The 21497-nt window shown below is 36.8% G+C and overlaps 1 protein-coding gene across 1 annotated transcript in view; it reads left to right on the top strand.

The window, feature by feature from the left end:
- Positions 1-3453: 3453 nt before the first annotated feature.
- Positions 3454-21497, top strand: part of LOC139457890 (scavenger receptor cysteine-rich domain-containing protein DMBT1-like) — a 63203-nt gene continuing 45159 nt past the window's right edge. Inside the window, exons 1-3 of the mRNA XM_071239237.1 lie at positions 3454-3841; positions 12240-12406; positions 14612-14753. Coding sequence (XP_071095338.1) covers positions 3454-3841; positions 12240-12406; positions 14612-14753 — 697 coding nt within the window. The remainder of the gene's footprint in view (positions 3842-12239; positions 12407-14611; positions 14754-21497) is intronic.

Here is a 21497-nt window from a genome sequence, read left to right as displayed (position 1 = left end):
TGCCATATGATTTAAATATATACATTTGAATGACAATTCATATTCATAATTAAATTACAGATATAAAAAGAGGTGTTTACATAAAAGAATCTTTCGCTTATACATATTCAGAAGAATTCTTGATACAGTTGCTTGAATACAAATATTTTTCATTAGATACATTAAATTAATTAACAGATCATTTTCGTTAAGATTTTTAAAATATGCAATACTAATTGTTGCTTTAACAAAAATAATTCTTCTTTCAAATCAGAATACAAAAGATCACCAATTAAAAAGTGCGTCTCATCTTCAACAGAGGAAATGCTAAAAGAGTTAAAACGATGTGTACAAATCCTATCAGCTGATAGGCAAGAGGCAGGGAACCACATCTAAACATTGCTAAAACTCGTTGCTGGTCTCTTAAATTAATATTCAATACATGAGGTTCAACCTCATTAAAAGATAGAATTAAATTATCTATGTGTTCTTTATTTGTTGCCATTTACATTCCTGCGATCATCCCATAAATAATTTATTTCAGTTATTAATTTCGTGAAAGCATTGTTTAATAAATTCTATTTTTATTGTATTTTGCAAATGTTAAATATGAAATATTTTAAAATTGCAGCTGATTGCTTTTTTGTCTACTCTACTGGCCCAATATGTACAGTTATGTTTAGACCAATTAAAAACCTTAGAGCAAATTCTGTTGTTCAAACTTAATAAAAAGTCTAAAAACATTAGTGTGTACTTTATGAATAGGTGAAGCAAGCCCCATATCACCATTAACATCAAGATTGAAAGTGGTTTTATGTACACCCGGAAAATATACGACATGCTCTGTTTTCTGTGATATTAACTAGCATACATGTGTTTATACTCCACATTGATGATCCATTAAACATGACTGGTTCAACCAGAGAAGTTCTAGAACTTAACACATGCATGGTTAGACATACCTCCTGCCACATTATACGTCTTAAATAGCTATGATACGGCGCGACTGGCAGATTTATAGTGTTTCCTAACAGTCTGTCCTATATCTAAGAAGTAATTGAACCATGAGCCAAGATATCTATGACGTTCACCATTCTGTAATGAGACATCACCACAATTGAATTGAACTCAGGTCGTGTTACAGAAGCACATTGAAAGTGTACAATATTTATCTTGCTGCTATTTACAGTTAATTGCCAACGTTTGCACCAATTATTTGAGCATAGATTGTAGAGACGCTTCATCTGGAGCAATGAGCACGATATCAGCAGCATACAACAACACAGATAACATTAGATCATCTATTTGAATACCACACTTGAGATTATTGATACATTCATCCATATCATGAACGTACACAGAAAATAAAGTAGGGGAGAATTTACAGCATTGTTTTACTCCTTGATAAACAGGAAAACGTTCAGTGAAATATCCATTTATTTGCCAAAACAATTCACACCACGATAAAGAGATTGCATGACGCAGCTTGAACCGCAAATAGTCCCTTGTAACGGTATCAAAAGCCTTTTTTTTAAAACAAAACCAACAAAAGTTGATTGTATTTAAGCTATTCTTTGTTTAATTAAAGTAGATAAAACATATAGATGATCCGTACAATCTCTTTGTTATCGGAAACCATTTTGTTCATCAGCTAAGATAGTATTTCTCTCCAACCAACAATATTTAATATGTCTGCATATATTTTACAAGGGATTGAAATAAAAGTGTAATAAACCGGGCGATTTACCACATTTAGATTGTTCCCCCTTGTCGCTGGATGTAAGTTATCACGTGGTGTCTGTCACAACAAGGATCAAGGATACGACTAAGGCGCTTCCATGCTTCTGCTAGTCTCTAAAGTTGTAACTATTTCGTCGTTTATAATTGAACCCAAAAGGTTGGATTATATGGACACATGGCAACTATGAAAAATTCATGACTAGTAGAGATCCCTTGGCACCTGATAATTGAAGTTTAATTACCTAAATTACTTGTTTCTACTTAAGCATTTATGATCTGTTTACTTCTTTACGTACTGATAGAAAACAATGCATGTTTACAAGCAAACGATAAGCTTTTTTGAAAATGGCGGTTGCCCTGATTTCAGTACAAGTATTACTTTTCTATAATGCCTTTCTTACGTCATCATTTGTTTGATCTGTGCATACTTTGAATATCCTTTGATGTTCTACGTCCATTCGTTTTTACTCTAGTTTTTTCAGTTAAGCATTGTGTTCATTTGTTTTGTATGTCTCTAAATTGGAACTGACCCGTGAATATTCCGGGGTAGAATAGGTCTTCAGCAACCCATGCTTGCCGTAAAAGGTGACTATGCTTGTCGTAAAAGGCAAATAACGGGATCGGGTGGTCAGGCTCGCTGACTTTGTTGATGCATGTCATCGATCCCAATTGCGTGGATCGATGCTCATGATATTAATCACAGGCTTGTCTGGTCCAGACTCGATTATTTACAGACCGACGTCATATAGCTGGAATATTGCTGAGTGTGGCGTTAAACAACAAACCAACTAAATTGGAACTAGTTTCAGTCTCATGTGTGAATCCTGTTGAAAGTGTTTGATCCCGAACGTTGGAATCCTTCATATAAGAAGTAAATAAGACCAAAACACCTTGACAGTATGATAGATGTCACTTGTGAAAAAAACATTTCTAATGTCAATGAAAACAACCAAGTGTATTAAGTCAACCAACAGTATACCATTATCTTTCTTCTATGCCATTGTGTAATGTCAATACATTTTTGCACATTTATCTCTCTCCACTTTCATATGACCATAAGACATCCACTTTCACATGATTATTAGAAATATAATCTTAGTTTTATGAAATAAGATATCCATATATATTGCCTGTCCTGCTGTTCATCTCTAATGGGGAATGCAAATGAATTAAGCTTCAATGGCCCCATGATCTAATTTAACGCCAGTACGCTTTGAGAATTCTAAGAAAATAGAGGACTTAAGAGTTGTGTTCTATTCTAAACATTCACGGTAGGATAGATATGGTCACTGAACAGGATAGATATGGTCACTGAACAGGATGAGATGTGTTTAGAAAAAACGTGAATATATAGAAATAAGCATGAACATATGTTCTCCAGTTGTTACTTAGTAAAATAAATATTATTTTTAACTATTTGAGAATATTTGGTATTATTCTACCAGAAACATGTTCTGTATACTGTGCACAAACAGATGACTAGGGTGTTCTGATTAGATGACATAATCGAAGATTGATAAAAGGTCCAAAACGACCAAGAAATCGAATGCAATTGGACATCATCAAACAGAACAATTTCCCATCTATCTCAACAACTTGTTTGTGAGAAAGTGTCTATGTTGAAAATATTGGGCTGAAGTAAGTATTTGTGGGTTTTTTTTTTGATAGTTGTAATCTAGTATCACTGAAAGTTACATTGAAAAACAACAAATTGAGACGAAACGAATAATCTTGATGGTCAGTTTGTTGATTAACCACTTCCCAAAAGTACAGACGGTGTGTTGTGTTTCAGCTGGTGCAGTGGTATATGCTCGTCAAGGAAGTAATGCAACCTTGTCCTGGAGACTACCCCAGCCTGCTGTCAGGGAGTTTACAGTGAGACGTTATTCATCAGATACTCTGTTCCATGTGACCAACTACAACAAGGTGGACATCACTAGCACGTACAGGGCAAGAGCAGAGTTTACTGGAAACATTGACTCGTCAGGATCTGGTGTGTTCAGTTTCCTGCTGTATGATGTTGTGTGGAATTCTGACCGTGGTGTCTACAGATGTTACAGGGGTTCACCAGGCTCTAGAGGGGATCACATGTCTGACTGTGGACAGGTGCTTGATGTCATACGTAAGTATATGTCTCAACTGATTGTACAATGCTATTTGTTATAATGTGATTAAATGTATTTCGAATCCATAAACTGATACGTTCTTTCAATCATATTCCCTCAAACAGTTTTCATTTCACACACAAAACAGGATTTACTCTGTTCATATATATGTCTAACAGAATTTGGAAATATTGATGAAGCACAAATATTTTGAACAGTTAAATCAGGTACAGTACTGCCAGTTGAGAGAATCTGATGTATATATAGCAGGTTAATGTTGTTGGTATTCTTGTGTATTGCCCTTATTTAGATATCAAATTGGTATCAGACCTTTTGGTTAAAGCATTCACTCGCCACGCCGAAAACCCGGGTATGATTCCCCATGTGGGTACAATGTATAAAGCCCATTTTCTGGTGTCACCCGCCTCATTATTGCTTGAATATTGCTAAAAGCAGCCTAAAATATACTCACTCTCTCACTCACACAAACTGTTATGTGACAAGATGTTATCAATTAAGATAATGTCCTCGGTTGATACCGAGCAAAGGACACTATGCAATAATGCTTTAAATATCAATATGATCAGAGGTAACTGTCTAACACAATAATCAAAATTAAAAAAAACAACCTGCGCACCAGGCATATGTTTCTTTCTTCTATTTGTCCATCACTTGATTGTCTGCTTTGTTTACATGCCGCCGCCGGGTGGCATAGTACGGATGTGTCGTGTCAGGCAAAACACTCATACTTTCTTATGCAAATTGTGTGAGGGGCGCTTGCTACCGGTAGGGTAGGGTATGCTTACCTTTTCGCGAATACTTGGTATCTTCACTGATTTTCCGTGTTCCACTCATACTATTTTCATCACTATGTTGCATTTTGCACCGAATGAAATATGTTTTGGTGGATAATCGAGACTTGTTATTCTCTGGCGTTGATGTTTTATGCTTTACCACAAACGTCATTGTTAATACTTTGTTTAAGTATCTGGCTTCATCTGTGCAGAAGGATATACATCACCTGTTCTTCATAACTGGTTTACTAATTTTAAGTTTTGAACATCAAACCTCTATTTGTGATGAAGAAAAACATGAAATCATGATCAGAACAAATTTGTATTAATTGCATGAAAAGACAGTGATGTAAAATATGGAATTCACCATCACATATAATTCAGAAGCACAAGTCTATTGTTTTAGTAAGAGATGTAAAAGTGTATTGTCACAAATGCAAGTGTCTCCTGGTAAAGGTGTTTCCTATTTGAATTTGGCCAGTGCATGTCTGTATGATCTTGGAGTTTAATATATTGCATTCATCACAAAAACAAAGCTAACACTGCCTTGATGGAATTACCACTGCCCGAACACACTGCATGTTTCCATAACTATAACCATAACTAGGATACCTGTTAAATGCAAGATCTCTTAGCTCTTCAAAAACGTTGATAAGAAAATATGTTCATTATGTGACAATTGCTTTCCATTTGCTGGAATGTTTCTCAACGAGATTAATATAATAGTTGTGGAATCATTGTCTTAATAAGCATTTTGGCCTGAACTTACTGAAACGCAACAGTATCAACTGTATGTTGTGGAATATTATTACTCCGTGAGTATTAGTCTTTATGGCATACATTCATGACGTTTGCCAGAAAATGTCTTTTTACTGTTAGGTGTTTTTTCTCAATTTTGATAGATTTATTGTGATCTACATCTACAGCAAACGTAGACTGAGGCGATATTTGGATGATGTGACTTCACAACTACCCCGCTCTATTTGCTTCACTGGGACATAAACGGGGATTGAATATCGGCCATATCATGGGTATTTCAAACGTAATGAAACTTTGTATTACTTTCTTTTGGATCCCATAACGAAAAAAAATAGACTTTCTTCAGAGATTTTACAAGTGTAACGAGGGACATGAAAAGAAATATGGGTAAGACTAATTATCTTAATTAGAAATAGTTCAAGTGTTAACAGTTTTTCAGATGCACTTGCACCGACAAGAACATTGAAGTGGTCAGTTCCTATAAATACCTGGGTCCTTCTCAATAAACATTTATTCTTCTGTCCTCGAGTTGAGCCGGATCAGACGTGCTGTTACTGTTGGTCACTCATGCGTTAAAGTCTCCACAAAGAAAAAAAACAAAGTGACAATCATTATTTTCATGAAAGTAAAAAGTGAAACCCAATGGAGGAATATGCGTAGCCATCAATACGATTCGTTACAAAGAGAGGTACTTTTCTCAGTATGTAGACACAGTATTGTCACATGGTGTGGTAACTGAAGTGACTGCATTTCATAAGCGCTTTTTGCAGTTTATCTAACATACTATACACAAAGGAATAAAAGACATTTAATATGGTATGATGTAATTGGTGTTCGTTGTGAACTCTGTCATCAGCGTAATAAATTTGTTTTATTATGTTCCATAACCTAATCTGAAGTTGTGAACTGTTTTAATTTCAAAATGAATTAGGTAAGAAAAACTCAAGATGTCACAGAGAGAGAGAGAGCTTTACACATATAGATTATATGGTTACAACAATTAGAAAGGATTGTTTGATTTATGAAGCCCGATGTTTTATTAGATGTACCAGGTAATAGGTTGCAATGAAATCTGCAATATCTGGAATTTATCAGGATAATTATTTTTTTTCTGGGGTACAACATGTGAGTTACACATCAGTGTGTGTTAATAAAAGCGATCAAATCATGTTCATGGTCATAAGTAATAACAGCTAATAACACTGTCCACTGTACGATGCCGATCATATCATAAACATGTGGCACCCTTCACAAACACATGAAAAGGAAGGTCAATTGTTCACCTGAAAAACACGGGAACATATGGTGCAAGTCAAAAAGGGAATTGCACACTCACATACAAATACCAAACAATGTGTTTGGTTATACAGAATATAAAATTTGAAAGTGGGACCAACAGTTTTTACAGCTGTTGTCAAATGTGGGAGACATTAACAAGTACGGGTATCAAGGCAGACACTCTTTCCACTACACCACGGTGCCGGTCCGTCACTGTACGAAGTTTCTAAGAGCAGATTTCGTATTGCCAAAGGTAGTATTTTACACCACAATGATAAATTATAATTATGACAATAGTCATAGATTGGATCTTTTTTTCCCTCGTTCCAAATGGAAATGGTTTAATAATATATATCACCCTTCCCAGTTTATGTATGTTTAGTTGATAATATGAGGCAAAGTTACAATATCCCTGTATCGATACTCTCTATAATTGCATTCTGTATAACATTCTTGTGGGGTGGCAGATGGCGGGGCTAGGATTTGTTTGTACATTTATGGAAACATACTAATGTGAATCATGTCCTTAAAACATACAAATATTAGTCAATAATACAACTAAATAGTTATTAGATTATGTTAAAAGGATCAAGACATAAGACGCATGCACACAAACGTTGAGGGGTGGGGGCGGGGGCGGGTGCGGATGTGGAGGGAGTGTACCCACACATTAAAGTTTAAAGTCATATTTACAACCTTTACATTATCGTCCCTGTAAGCCATTGTTAAGTTGCAACCTGATGACAATTCAATGCAGTGCCTCGATGAAGTCTGGGTTAACATACACTGAGCGTACACAGGAAACTTCAATGGTCTGTGGTAAAGTGGATCATATTAACTCATATTAACTGGTTAACGTGGTTGCTGCACTCTACCAAGCCAATGCTGGCAATATAATGCAGTTATGTTACCTGACCATTGAAATATGAAACATAGGATCAGTCTTTTTGTCATACCGCTGGCGTTGTTAATCAAAATCAACTACATGCTATTTTTATAGCTTTTGAGTTGTGGCATAATCAGCCACCCCTTTTCCAGGATCAGTGCTACCTTTGGTTTTACAGTCAGCTTCATTGAGTCCTTCCAACATCTGAAAGAATGCTTCCTTTGGTGGCTTAGGCTTTCCTGCCGACTGAGACTTCTATGCCAATGACATCATCTACACCGGCCGCACCTTCTCTCCCAGAACCTGATGTGAATCTGAGTTCCCCTGCGAGGTCTATTTTGGAGAATGGACACACCAAGTTGAATGACAAGGCACTTATGGCCATCGCTTTAGACTTGTTATCAGCATCCTTTCAGGTAGCTGCATATGTGGTGAGCATGTCTAATATTTTGAACATGACCTTTGACCATGGCCATGTCCCTGTCTGCCGCTACTTCAAGGATCCTGCCATCCCGTTGGCCACCAATGTCTCCATTATTCTCGGAAAGTAAGTGGCGTAAGAAAATCCTCTTTGCCAGCTTACGCCAGGCTATTTCTTTACGGTATTGCTTGTTTCCAAGAATTTCAACAGGATGTGAATGGATCACAAGTTATAGATTTTTAGCCAGCTGTTCTGACATACTTCAGGATGTCAACTCTCACAAACCATCCATCCGGTGGATTTCATGGCACAGGATGCATACCGGCACGTCCCTATTCATTCTGAATACCAGCCATTTCTCTTTGTAAGACTTGCAAACCTCCTGTTTGTTGATGCATCACTGAGTGAGTGAGTTAAAATTTTAAGTCACATTGTCAATATTTCAGCCATAGAGGTTGGGGAGCTGACATGGACGTCCTGGTGTGTGGGCAGACTCTAAGGCAAGATTTGAACCTCAGGAGCCACATATTCTTGGCTGTGATATTGTTAGACAAGAAACCCTGATCCCCACAGCCAAATTTCAGGCTCATTACATAAACAAGATGAGATCAACACACTCCAGTTGTCCGTTGGACAGAACGTTTTAGATCTTCAAGTTGATTGTCAGCGTGCCACTGACTTTAAAGACAATTCGCTTGGCTACTGCAGCTGGTATTGAAGAAATACTTGCTTTGGACGTAACCCAGATGCTGAGATTTACATGGGTCTCTTATGGGATTGTGTGGCCAAAAATAAACAACTATGTGACGATCGCATGTTCATGATACCTTAAGTTTTTGACTCCATTGCGTGCTCTAAGACAGTACTTGAAAGTGACAAGAACTTCCAGGAGGTAGAGGAAGAGGTTGTATCCTCCAGGCAACTAAGTATAGCTGAGGTCACAAAGAAGGCGATGGCGTTTTGGTTTTGGGCGACAATTCTGCAGGCGAATTAACACATGCAGGATTGGATCTGCCTCAGGCGCACTATCCATGTATAATCAGGTCTCCGGTGTCCTCAATGGCACAACAAATCAAACGTTCAGTGGGTGACTTCTGGCTGCACATGATTGGCTGCTAACTCGTGTTTGCTGACTCACAGAGGACCCATGGATAATCTGAACAAATTGAATACTACCTACACACATCAGAAAACAAAGGACGTGGGGAAACTATTTTTACTTTTGTATATATTTCTGTGAACTTGCCAAATCTTGTGACTTTTGATATGTCTGTGAATATTACCTGACAGTAATATGGACAGCATTTGGAGATTGTTAATGCTTCGAGTACACTAGATGAAGTTTGCGATTCAAATAACTCTTTAAAACGGGACGTTTATGTCTTGAAAGAAAATGTGAGGGAAATTAAACAAGACGTTGCAAATCACGATAGCATAATCAGGAAACTACGTGAAAGGCTATCAGCTGAAAGAAGCCATCATATTCAGTTACCATGACAAGAAGCCAAACTTGTTGATCTATTCTATTCTAAGATGCCCAGAAGAAAATACAATACTGGTGGTTGGGGCATTCCTGATCAATTAACTAAAATATACTTTAAGGTGATACATCGTCTCCCCTTATCGGAGTATCAGAAAAAAACAACAGCACCCTCCATAACCCCATAAATATGTTCATCTATATGCCCGATCGGGAAGGTGTCCTTGGAGCCAGGACACTACTAAGAGAAACTGATCTGCCAGCCATGCTAAAGAAGAGACAGAAGAGTCTGAGTAGGGAAGCTGCATCAGTTCGTGACGCTGATAACAAGGTCTAGGACAAGGATAAAAGTGGTTTCAGCCGAAGAAATCCTGGACACCAAAGATACCAAGGAACCAGGGTCCTCCTGGCGCAAGGTTTACCAGTAGACAGTGCTACATTAATAGGACGTGAACACAGTATGACTCTCTGTTTACATGTAACTAACTACCGATAATGCTATCCCGCAGGCAGTAAATAAACTAAAACGTCATGTTATTTTTTTCATGGCATATATAAAATGTAGAATGTGTACTATACATGCATGTTGACTAAATTATTTTGCACATGTTTAGTTTAATTGTGAATGAATTAATTCAAAAGATAACATGAAGCATACTAAGTGGCAAAATACAGGCGCAGCTTTATTACATAACAATACAGGCGGAGTGAGTGAGTGAGTACACAGTTCACAGATTACGCAAAGGAGTAACTACAAAATCATTACCAGATCGGTCGGAAATATACACATCATGACCAAATGGGCTGGAACAATACACATCATGACCAAATGGCCTGGAATATACATAGTACAGTTCATCCTCCGTAACTAAACACAACCAGAGGCGTAAGCTCCAGTCAATCCTGTGTCATTGGATACACTGCCATCCTCTGTGATTGTGGTACACTTCATGAGGTGCAGCATGTACGTTGAGGTTCAACTTACTTACAGTTTGTGAGAAACGTGTTATGCCTGCCATGACCTCCGCCACTGAGCTTGCTTTATGGCAAGCTCTTTCCGCATTGAATTAAGACCAGAAATACAAATGAAACAAGATTTGAAATGAGCGGACAAACCAGCAAATACCTCAAGAACCTCTTCAAAGGAGTAAACAAATATGTCATTGCCAATGTCTGACAGGTGGGTGCCAACCTGTCTGAAGAAACCTGTGGGCTATGTTACTTTCATTGTTCCCTTGAACACGCCTTTCAAGGTCTAGGGCACCTTTCTTCCGAATCGGTTAAATCTCTTCCTTTGCACTCTTTCACTCTGCCGTCTGGTATACCCCGCCATGTGACTCTCTGCAGAATATCTTATAATATGATGTGCATGTAGGGCATCATGTGAAATTTTGTAAGATCCCAACTCACCATTCGTAGCTCATCCATGAGACCATTACCTCCCAAATGAAGGAGGGACCAAGCTGGTAGAGGACTGTGTCTTAATTTGTAGGTGTAGGGATGGCATTAATGAGCTCAACTTCAATTGTCTTATTTCATACCATTTTAAGCTGAGTCAATACTTCTGAAGATTCAGGTCCAATCCCTCTGGCCTTGAAACGGTTCTCTGGTGAGCCCCGTAGATCAGACTGGAGCTGTGTAACCATATTTCTATCAGAAATGAGCCATTTACTGATTTTGTTGAAACTAAAAATGTTATGTTAATTTTGAAATATGTCTCCTGTATACAAGTGCAGAGATTACTTAAGCATTTTACAGAATTAGATTTTCGGAGAACAGTTTATCTCTATTACATAAGAAGGACATGTATTACATCCTCAGTTACTCAATAGTTACTAACCAATACTTCAAGTTAGATCATCGATCGAGCAAAACTGTACGCCGAGGCAATGCAGCAACCATCTTTTACGCATACACATGTACATTTTACATATTCACACACTACATTCCCATTTTTTCAATTTCGTGGATTTCTGTTATTTCCTGATTAAGAAATACATTTTAAACAACCCATGCACACAAGTCTCATTATCCACGAAGTGGGGCAGTGAACGTAGAAACGTAGGGAATGTAGGAATGGCTTCTCAACGACGACAAATTTTCTCAAAACCTACTTAGGTTAGAGATATGAAATTTCGGCTCTGATTGCGATATTCAGATTAGTTCGAAAATTGGTGCCTTAAGTTATTGTTTATGGCCCTTTCTCTATTATGCTCTTCAACATAGTGAATACTGCCTGAAATAGGGATATGCTTTCTCAGAAACTACTGCAGTTACATGAATGAAAGTTTGCAAGCTTATCTGAGAGAAACTTGTCAAGATTGAGTTCGAAAGTTGGTGCTCTAAATTCCAGAAAAAGGGCCATTTGTGTATATTAATTTCAAATGTAATCAGATGACATAAAGCCTAGTCTCTATCTCTTCTTAAGGCTTTATACGACATTAACTTCCATATTATTCACTACTATCTGAACAAACACAATTCTAATAGGGGCAGTGGGCACGGGTAGCCAAGTCGTCTAAGGTGTCCCCTGAGTTGCGTCCCCTGAGCATGACAGATTGTAGATTCAATCCCGGTTCGCCCTGATCATGTTTGTAGATTTGTTAGCACCATACTCGTGCTGGTGGGTTTCACCAAAGTGGTAAGACGTCTATGACTTTGAGCTTTCCTCCCACATCAGGCCGGCACACTGTGATATATAACTGGAATATTGTTCAATGTAGTGATAAACCCAATTCACTCATTCGCTCATGTTCGGGACAGTGATAACGCTGTTTTCTTTTTGTATCTATTTCAGGATGTGGTGGAGACTACACAGGTTCGTCAGGCTTAATCTCCTCACCAAACTACCCCGGCAATTATGGCAACAACCTGAACTGTGTCTACACAATTGATGCAGGAGATACTTTGATCACTCTCGTATTTGAAGATTTCAGTACGGAGGATTGGTCTGATGTTGTCAGGGTATGTAAACAAGGAATTGTGTTCATTATTTATAAGGCAGGTAGAACCCATATGGAATGAAGCATGCAATTAAATGTACAAGATTAATGATTGTTTTAGAAAATACTTTTCCAGACAGAAAAGAAAGTGTAATACTGACACGAATGAGCCTAGTCTGTGATCACCACAAAGTATTTTGAAAGGCTTTTAATTACGCAGTCAAAAAGAATCACGTTTATTTGTGCAACCATCACCGGGCCCTATGCCGGTACAGACAAGACAATCGAGAAGACGCACCTTAATACTTTTTGTCTCCATATTCAGCTGATGACTCTTTTGAAGAGTTTATACAACCTTGACCATATACCAGTGACTGATCCCTTTTTTCTGTTGGCATTTAAGACTATCCAATAACCAGAGATAAGATAAAAGACAGTTTCATGCTCTTAAAGACAACAGATCAGCTGGAGTACATCATACTTTAGGTGAATAAATAAAACATACTCATGACACTATGGAGCCGTATTTGTATGCATGAAAAAAGTGCCATTGGGGATTATCATACCATGACATAAGAAAGGTGACTCATCTAACCCAGACAATTACAGAAACATTAGTCATTCCAGTGTTCTCAGCAAGGTGATTACCTCGATCTTATGTTAGAGGCTGTTACTTAAGGATCTGAGTGTCAGTCAGGTTTCCAAAAGGGATACTGGTATTCAACATTAGACAATTGCCTTGCTTTAAATTAAAATGTCCAACGTTTTCTCTCATACAAAGCAGATAAGTGTTACGTTGCTTTCATTCATTTTTCTAAGGCTTTCAAGTCTATAAAGCGTCCTATTTTATGGAACTTGTTTTACAAATCGGAAATTAGTTCAAAGAGGGGCAAAATGTTACAGTCGTTTTATAGAGATGAACAATCTGGTGTCCAGTCTAACAGTTATATGTCTAATGCATTTGGTTTTTTTAAACTGATGTTAGACAGGGCTGTGTGACGATTCCATTTATATTTCAGTGTTTTTTATAAACTCATTAGTTCTTGAGATGGAAAAAGAGTGTCCAGTTGATGTGTTATTACATACAGATGTAATTCACATTCTTCTTCTTCTGGTATATGCTGATGATTTGATACTGTTTTGTGATACTGTTAAACATTCTTCAGAATGTGTGTGAAACTTGGAAAATGTCATTCAATATGTCAAAAACTAAAATTGTAGCTTAAACAAATGATGGTGGTTTGTGTCGTTTTGGGAAATGGTTTTAAACAGAAAAGTTTGTCCTTGTTTCACTTATGTTGGTTTATGTTGCAACAATATGATTTACTGGTTTAAAACTGCTGACAATATAACACTGCATCCCACGAAGATGTGGATAAATATTTTGAATAGTTTAGACTCGTTGCAACCGTTTTCATCCGAATTCATGTTTACAATATTTGAAGCATTGATGGTGAGGAAATGCTAAATGGTAGAAAAGTTGTACGTTTTTTTTAATACTTTAAAACTCTCTTCCTGGAACATTGGCTGTGTTAGGTGAGTGTGGAGATATTCAATTTATGTATATGCCATAGGAAATGTGTGAAGTATTGGTTAAAAAATTCAAAAATTCCCTAGTGTCGTTTATACAAAAATGTTATGACATGATGTGGCTTCATGACGACCAAGGTCGGGTTAAACTGGTTACAAAGTTAAGAAATTGTCTAGATTAGGTTTGGGCATCTATGGTTATTTCAGATGTATTGTAACAAAATGTAACATTTAAATTTAACATTTTGATGTCATAGCCAAACTCAATCGTTATTACTAATGACGCAAAATATTTGTCCTAAGCACATAAGAAACGAAATTTATGTATAACTGTAATTAAACCTGTACGATCATGTTTGTACACAAAGGCCTTAGGTATAAACGTACTGAATAAATAAATTGAGTGTGGGGTTAAACAACAAATAAACAAACAAACAGTTGCTTGTGTAAACATAAGTGTTCAAATATTGTGATTGAAGATGTGTTTCCTGCGTTGTAAGGATGAGTACATTATGTGTTTGTCTTTTAATCCATCTGTGTGTATCCAATGTATTGTGATTTAAAACAATAACCTCAATTACATCTATTTGACATGTTGCCTATACTCTTTTTTGAGAAGTTGCAAAAATGATACTATGTTAATATATAATTCATATCTAGGCCAAATAGGACTCAACCCTCGTTTTGTAAACTGCAGGTTTATGATGCCTCCAACAACCTCCTTGTCCATCTAAGTGGAGACAGACGGGGCTACATTGTCCAGTCAGCTGCCTACTACCGTGTTGTGTTTACTACAAGTAGATATTATGTCCGGAAGGGATTTAAGGCTGTATGGACAGGTATGTCGATGTGTGCGCCATGATATTTTGTTTACTTTGTAAATTGCTTCCTTTCACTTATTTTCATCATTAACCTTCCTGTTGACAACATTCTTGTTCATGTCGTTGCAATATGCATTGCCTGTGAAAACATGCTGTTCATTGCTTTACATCTACATCTTGACTTGGGTAATTATAGATTGCAGTGGATTGTCAGCCTGCTCACTGAATTGCCTATGAACACATGTCTAGAAAAGTTCTTAACTTCATGATTTCAAACAAAGTTTAGGGAAAAGGTGGCATCCGTTCAGTGTTCCCATGAAAAAGCTCTGTATCTGATGCTTCCTTTTAGAATGTGCTTATTTCAGACATGACTGGTGTCAGTCACTCTGAAGTGAATGGAAACATGTGACCCTGTGTGTAATTATTTACTACCATGTTCTGTTTACTACGGATGCAGAGGTGCACTCCTTTGAAATTTTGTTTACATTAAAATTTGTCTCATTTCACTTCTTTCATCATAACATTCCTGTTGACGACAGGCATGTTGTTGTCGTTGCTATATACATTGCCTGTGAAAACATGCTGTACGTCTACATCTTGACTTTGGTAACTTTAGATTGCAGTGGATCGACAGCCTGCTCACTGAATTGTCTATGAACATATGTCTAGAGATGATCTTAAATTTATGAATTCACACCAGGGACCAGGGAAAAGGTGGCATCCGTTCACTGTGCACATAAAAAAGCATTGTCTCTGATGCCTCCTTTTAGAACGTGATTATTTCGACCAGACTGGTGTCAGTCACTCTGAAGTGTGAGGAAACATGTAACCCGATGTGTAACTATTTACTTCAAAGGACAAAATAATGTGAGGCATAATATTTTTGGAGTTAAATGTGCAGAACTTTGTCCAACATATGACATCCATGATGTGATTGGTAGACTTTTTGACGACAAAACTGGTATTATAACTAGTGGTACACATAAAGGTGCCAGTGTGGAAGACTATATTATTGCTTCCTCTGACCTCTTCCCACTTTTCACCTCGTTTGGTGTTCACGAGAGGAACGAATCTAATCATTTTCTGCTCTGTTGCGCCATAGACTGTCAACAATGAAACATAATTTAGAAACAACATAAACATAGCATGTGATGATGTGAAGGATGTTATTCATCATTTCAGTTGTCATTGGGTCAAGTACACTTGGTGTGTAGACATAAAACAATCATTTCTGATAAATTGTCAGGAACATGTCCAAGGTAGATAATTGAAATGGATGCAGAGTAAGGTTCAGCAGCTTTAGTTGATTTATTTCATACTACTGTGGTGGATCAGTTTAAGAGAATGTACAACACAAAGTAGTCACACCCTGTTCCGATCCAGCCTCCGTGGTGGGATAATGATTTCGAACATTTAAAACAAGCTAAGATTGCTGCCCTCTGATCTGCTAGAGCTCACAGTCAAGATACTGATATTTACATTACAAGTGAAAAAGCCCCTTAATCAAGCTTTCAACAAAACGAGGTGCCTATATTTGGAAAAGAGCCTGAGTATGTCAAGTAATGATCCAAGTGTACTTTTGTCCAAACGTTTAACTTATGTTAGTTGAATAACACGGCCTCTCAAAATCAGTAATGTTATTGTTAAAGAATTTCAGTAACCTACTGAACACTTAACAGTTGCATAATAGCTGACCATAATTATTTCCTCTAGGACGAAACAGATCTACAGGGAAATGCTGAATGATCAAAACTAAACAAACCATATGCAGGTGATGAAATTTACTCAAGGCTGAACTATCTTAAACTTGGTAAGTCACCTCGACCTGATGGCCTTGCAAATTACTTCTTTAACAACGAAGCATTACACATCACCACAGACTTACAAAGTTCTTGATTGAGGAATATTTCCTGATACGCGTGGGAAAAGTCTATTAGCACCAAGAACCAAGACAACTACATAGGTATATATCTGGCTTTGATATCAGTTGTAGGTGATACACTTTGGCCATTGACACACATTTATGTACACTGTCTTAAATGGTATATTTTAAACTTCAGCACAGATTGATTCATACATTCTTGATTACATACTTTTTGACCGATATTATGTATTTTCTTCCAAATCTTTTACTGACCCTTTAATGGTAAGGCTTATTGTTGACAGTTACAAGACATTATATAGGCCCCTTTACACACAACACATGTTCTTTTCATCTTCTGTTTACATCCATTTGCTTGGCCTTGTACTGACTAACCCGGATGAATTAACAGGACAAACCAAAGAAAGTAGAGAACTTAAATGAAGCACTCATAACTAAGTGGTAGCCTTCATTTCTGGCATTTAACATTATAACTTCATATAAAGGTCATATCAGTAAAACAGTAAATCAAAGACTACAACATTATATTGACACAACCAATGCTATTGTTGAAACACAGCCAGGTTTTAGACGTAGTTATTCAACAACAGATCACGGATTAAGTATGACAGATTTGCTGAGAAAGAATGGTTGATTCTAGTGTTTGTGTATTGTTTTCTACTAAAGCTTATGACCATGTTTTTGTTTGCTTGTTCTTTTACGCCGCACTCAGCAATATTCCAGCTATATGACGGGGGTCTGAAAATAGTCGAGTCTGGACCAGAAAATCCAGTATCAATCTAGCCTAAGGGGATGTTTTCACCAAGTCAGCAAGTCTGAGTGAGTGAGTGAGGCCTTACGCCACTTTGAGCAATATTCTAGAAATATCACGGCGGGGGACTGCAGAAATGGGCTTCATGCATGTAACCATGAGGGAAATCGAACTCGCTTCTTTGACGTGAGGAGAGAACGCTTCAGACACTAGATTACCCCACCGCCCCATATAAAACATGAGGTTTTGTTTCAAAATGTGTTACAATTTGGAATCAAGGGTAATTGTTTAGGCTTATTATTCATATAATCACATGTTCCCTAAGATATGTGATTGTGTAAGGACTTAGAGTGGCCGGTCAGAATATTTTAAGTGTACACTGGGTACTCGTCAGGGGTGTATCCCGAGTCCACAAATTATCATCTTATTTATTAATCAACCAGCATCAACGATGGAATCCGATAGTGGGAGGTGCATATCTATATCCACTGATACTCCAGGTGTGTTTGCACTGCTATTTAAAGATGACTTATCTGCTGCATCTGACACTACAATACAAAAAGAAAATAACTATTCTTGAACAGTTCAGTGATAAACCTGGACTGAAAGTTACCATCAATAAGGCTAAAATAATTGACTTTCGGAAGGGTGGCCCGATTTGCCAGTTTGAAAAGTTACTCTTTAATGGACATCAGATTTAGGTGGTGAATATGTACAGATATCTTGGAATAATCTTCTCACCAAAGCTGTCATTGTCTAAAGGACAGGTTTGTTTAGCACCACAAGCCAGGAAAGCATTTTTGTCCTTGATTATTATCAGAAGCAGTTTGTCTTTATCCCCTATCCATATATGTTTATCTTTTTTTTTTTATTCCATGATAACCCCAATCATGTGTTATGGGAGAGAAATATGTGGTACAACAAACTGTATAATTATTGAAAATATACAGTTACGTTTTTGTTAATATTTTTTTTAAGATTACATAAGTACACCAGTAATAATATTGTATACCCAGCTAACAATGTCACGTTGTGACAACGTCGTGATAACGTTGTGTTAACGTTGTGGTAACGATGGGGATGTTACGTCCATACAACGTTATTCTGTGGAGTCCCATTTATGTTGTCACAACGTCATGGCCTAACGTTGTGTTACGTCATATTCACGTCGTCACAACGTTGTGATGACGTTGTTTTTTACGTTGTGGGAACGTTGTATTTTTACGATGTGGGAACGTAGTATTTGACGTTGTGGTAATGTTGTAATTTACGTTGTGGCAATGTTATAATAACGCGTCCTTACATCGTTATTCTGTGTACTATCATGGACGTTGTCATAACGACGTGAAATAACGTTGTGTTACAAGGATGAAATACGTCGTGACCATTCCCAATTAAAATGTAAAGACATCCCAAAAACATGTTCCAGAAATGTTTTAGAATATGCTTTAGTCACGTGAATGTGTATGATTCGAGAAACCTTTTACCAATGTTTTAAAACCAGGGCGTCGAATACCCCAGTTAACAGTTAGATCGTGTTTTGCTGACAATGTTCAATATGTATAAACACCACTGAGCTGTTAACTAGATACATACATTTGTATGACAATAACAAAGTCAGACACCATTACCCTTTAGGCAAGTACTGCAGGAAACACAATAAGAATGGCAGACATTGTAAGGGGTTGACCATATTATATTTTCTGGGGAGGGTCGGGTTCTGGAATTTTATCGAAAAAATATATTGTCACCGAAAATTCTTGACAAAAATAATTACGGTTCAGACTGGTGAAAAAACATGCCTGCCATAAAAAAATAACATAGATCTAGTTGCAAGGTGCTTATCTTCAGGCTCATAGAGTTAAATAAAATCATATATGTGCTTTTGTAGCTGTGACTCTAAACATATGTAATCTCCATAGCAAAGTTCGAGCCCAGCACAACGTTGACTTTTCGTTGTTAAAATGGTGTGTTGTCACAAAGTATATCTGTAGACTCCCAGATTGGTTGCTACAACGTTGTTCGTAAACCAAAATACAACCAAATCAAGACGTTGTCACAACGTCCATTTTTTGCGTTGCTACAACGTTTAACCAAAACGTCGCGACAACGTAGGTATCGCATACATATGGCGACACTACAGCCATTGCAGCACGTTGTTGCAATGTCCATGTAGATTAACGCCTGTTTTATTCCTAAATACCTCCCAGGCAGCCTGAAAAGTTTGTACCAATCTAGTTAAGACATCAGGTACCTAGCAATACATTCTGCAAACTGAATTCACTTTAACCCTATCCATGAAACAGCAAGTCAATGAAATCCACTGCCTTTTGGCAGAGTTCGAAATACGGCCAAGATAAAAATCTAAATATTTTAAATTACATGTACAATTTGGTTATATAATATTATTTTCCAAAACAATTTTCAAGGCTATGGGCAAATTGTTCACAAATGTATCAACACAATTAAAAGATATTTGATTTTCCCAAGAATTTGCAAATTAAAAACCATTAAACAATAAGCCCTGCACAAATTGAAACATTTACATTTTCTTGGCCGTACCCAATACATTCAGCATTGAGAGCAACGCTGTGACAAACATAATATTCTATGCATCTGATGTCCTAAGATCCATTTCCCAGCAACGAAATGACAATAGAATTCTGGTTGAGGTGACATTTATTTATTTGTTAAATGACAAGTCAGAACTTGGGTTGAGTGGCTGAGGTGCCTTTTCAGTCCTCAAATGAAAGGTCACAGACATGATCTTCAACTGTTTCCATAGTTCCTTGGTAACTGAATTAAAAATGACGCAAATGTTATAAAATGGCAAGACAACAAAGTAATAGTTGCATTCCCCTAAATAATATTTTGATGTCTGATGTTAGTCTTTAAACTGTTAAAAACTCCTGAAAGTGCGAAGAAGGCGCTGACAGTAATACCATGATGCTCTTGGATCATACCTAGGCAGAAAAGCTTTAAGCTCTGAATTGAGCAAGGCAAAAGGTGAGCACAGCTCATTAATACCCCAACCTCGACTCCATCATATTTGTAAGTTCAAAACATAAAAAAAGGCAATATTTTCTCAGAAAATCCACTTATAAAAATCCAACTTTGCACTGTACCTCTTCTATTAGCATAAAAAGGGTTCTTTAAATTTGAAAGAATCCATGCAGTAGTCTCAAGTTATAGGTCGCACAAATGTTGAATTAAAGCAATATTCTAAGTTCAAAACATGAAAAAAAGCTATAGTTTCTCAGAAAATACACTAATCGAAATCAAACTTTGCAATGCCCCTCTCTTATGGGTATCGAAACTGTGTCTCCAATTGGAAAAAAAAACATCTATGAAATACTGTCCAAGGTAAAGGTCGCACAAATGTTGAGATAAAAAAGAACATTTGAAGTTAAAAACATGTAAAGAATATTTTTTTCAGAAAATACACAGATGGAAATCAAACTTTGAACTGCACTCACACAAAAAACGTCCTCAGAAGAACGGAAGGACGGACGGATATCATTGGTGTAACTTTATACCCCCGCCCTTTTAGATTGTGGGTAGATATAATTAAATAAGCATCATCTAAATTTTAATTCTTGAAGATGTTTGTGTATATTAGTGCATCATACATACCTTTCTGTCAGTGATGTACTTTAAACAAATATGCTTCCACAATACTGTTTTCTCCACCTGAAAGAAAAACAGAAACCACAAAGTATCACATTCTTAAATAAACCAGTACTGTATAGATAAATCCCATTTACTAACAGTGTGATGTAAGTGGTGTTAATGTTGGCAAATAGTTTTATTTATAGATCAACTGTAGTTATTCAACTTTACCTTTCTGTTGTACATCACAAACTAGTGATTCAAGTGAATATGTTGGTCAAGTTTCTAAAACCTTATTTGAACAAATATATACATAAATGAAAAATATATACTGCCAAATAAAATAAATAGTTCCCATATTTGAAAATGAATTATGAATTGACCCACCAATAAGTGATATAAGTGTTAATTATTTATCCTAATTAAAATTGTGATTATTTTTTTAATACTAACCTTAATATTTTCCATATTAATATGCCAGGATATTTATATATGTTCTAACATTTACAAAGATAGAAAC

This window comes from Haliotis cracherodii, unplaced genomic scaffold (assembly GCF_022045235.1).
Source record: "Haliotis cracherodii isolate W230 unplaced genomic scaffold, xgHalCrac1.p SCAF_12, whole genome shotgun sequence".
Classification (NCBI taxonomy): domain Eukaryota; kingdom Metazoa; phylum Mollusca; class Gastropoda; order Lepetellida; family Haliotidae; genus Haliotis; species Haliotis cracherodii.
Note: the sequence above shows the minus strand (reverse complement) of the source record. Positions and strands in the feature narration are given on the sequence as shown.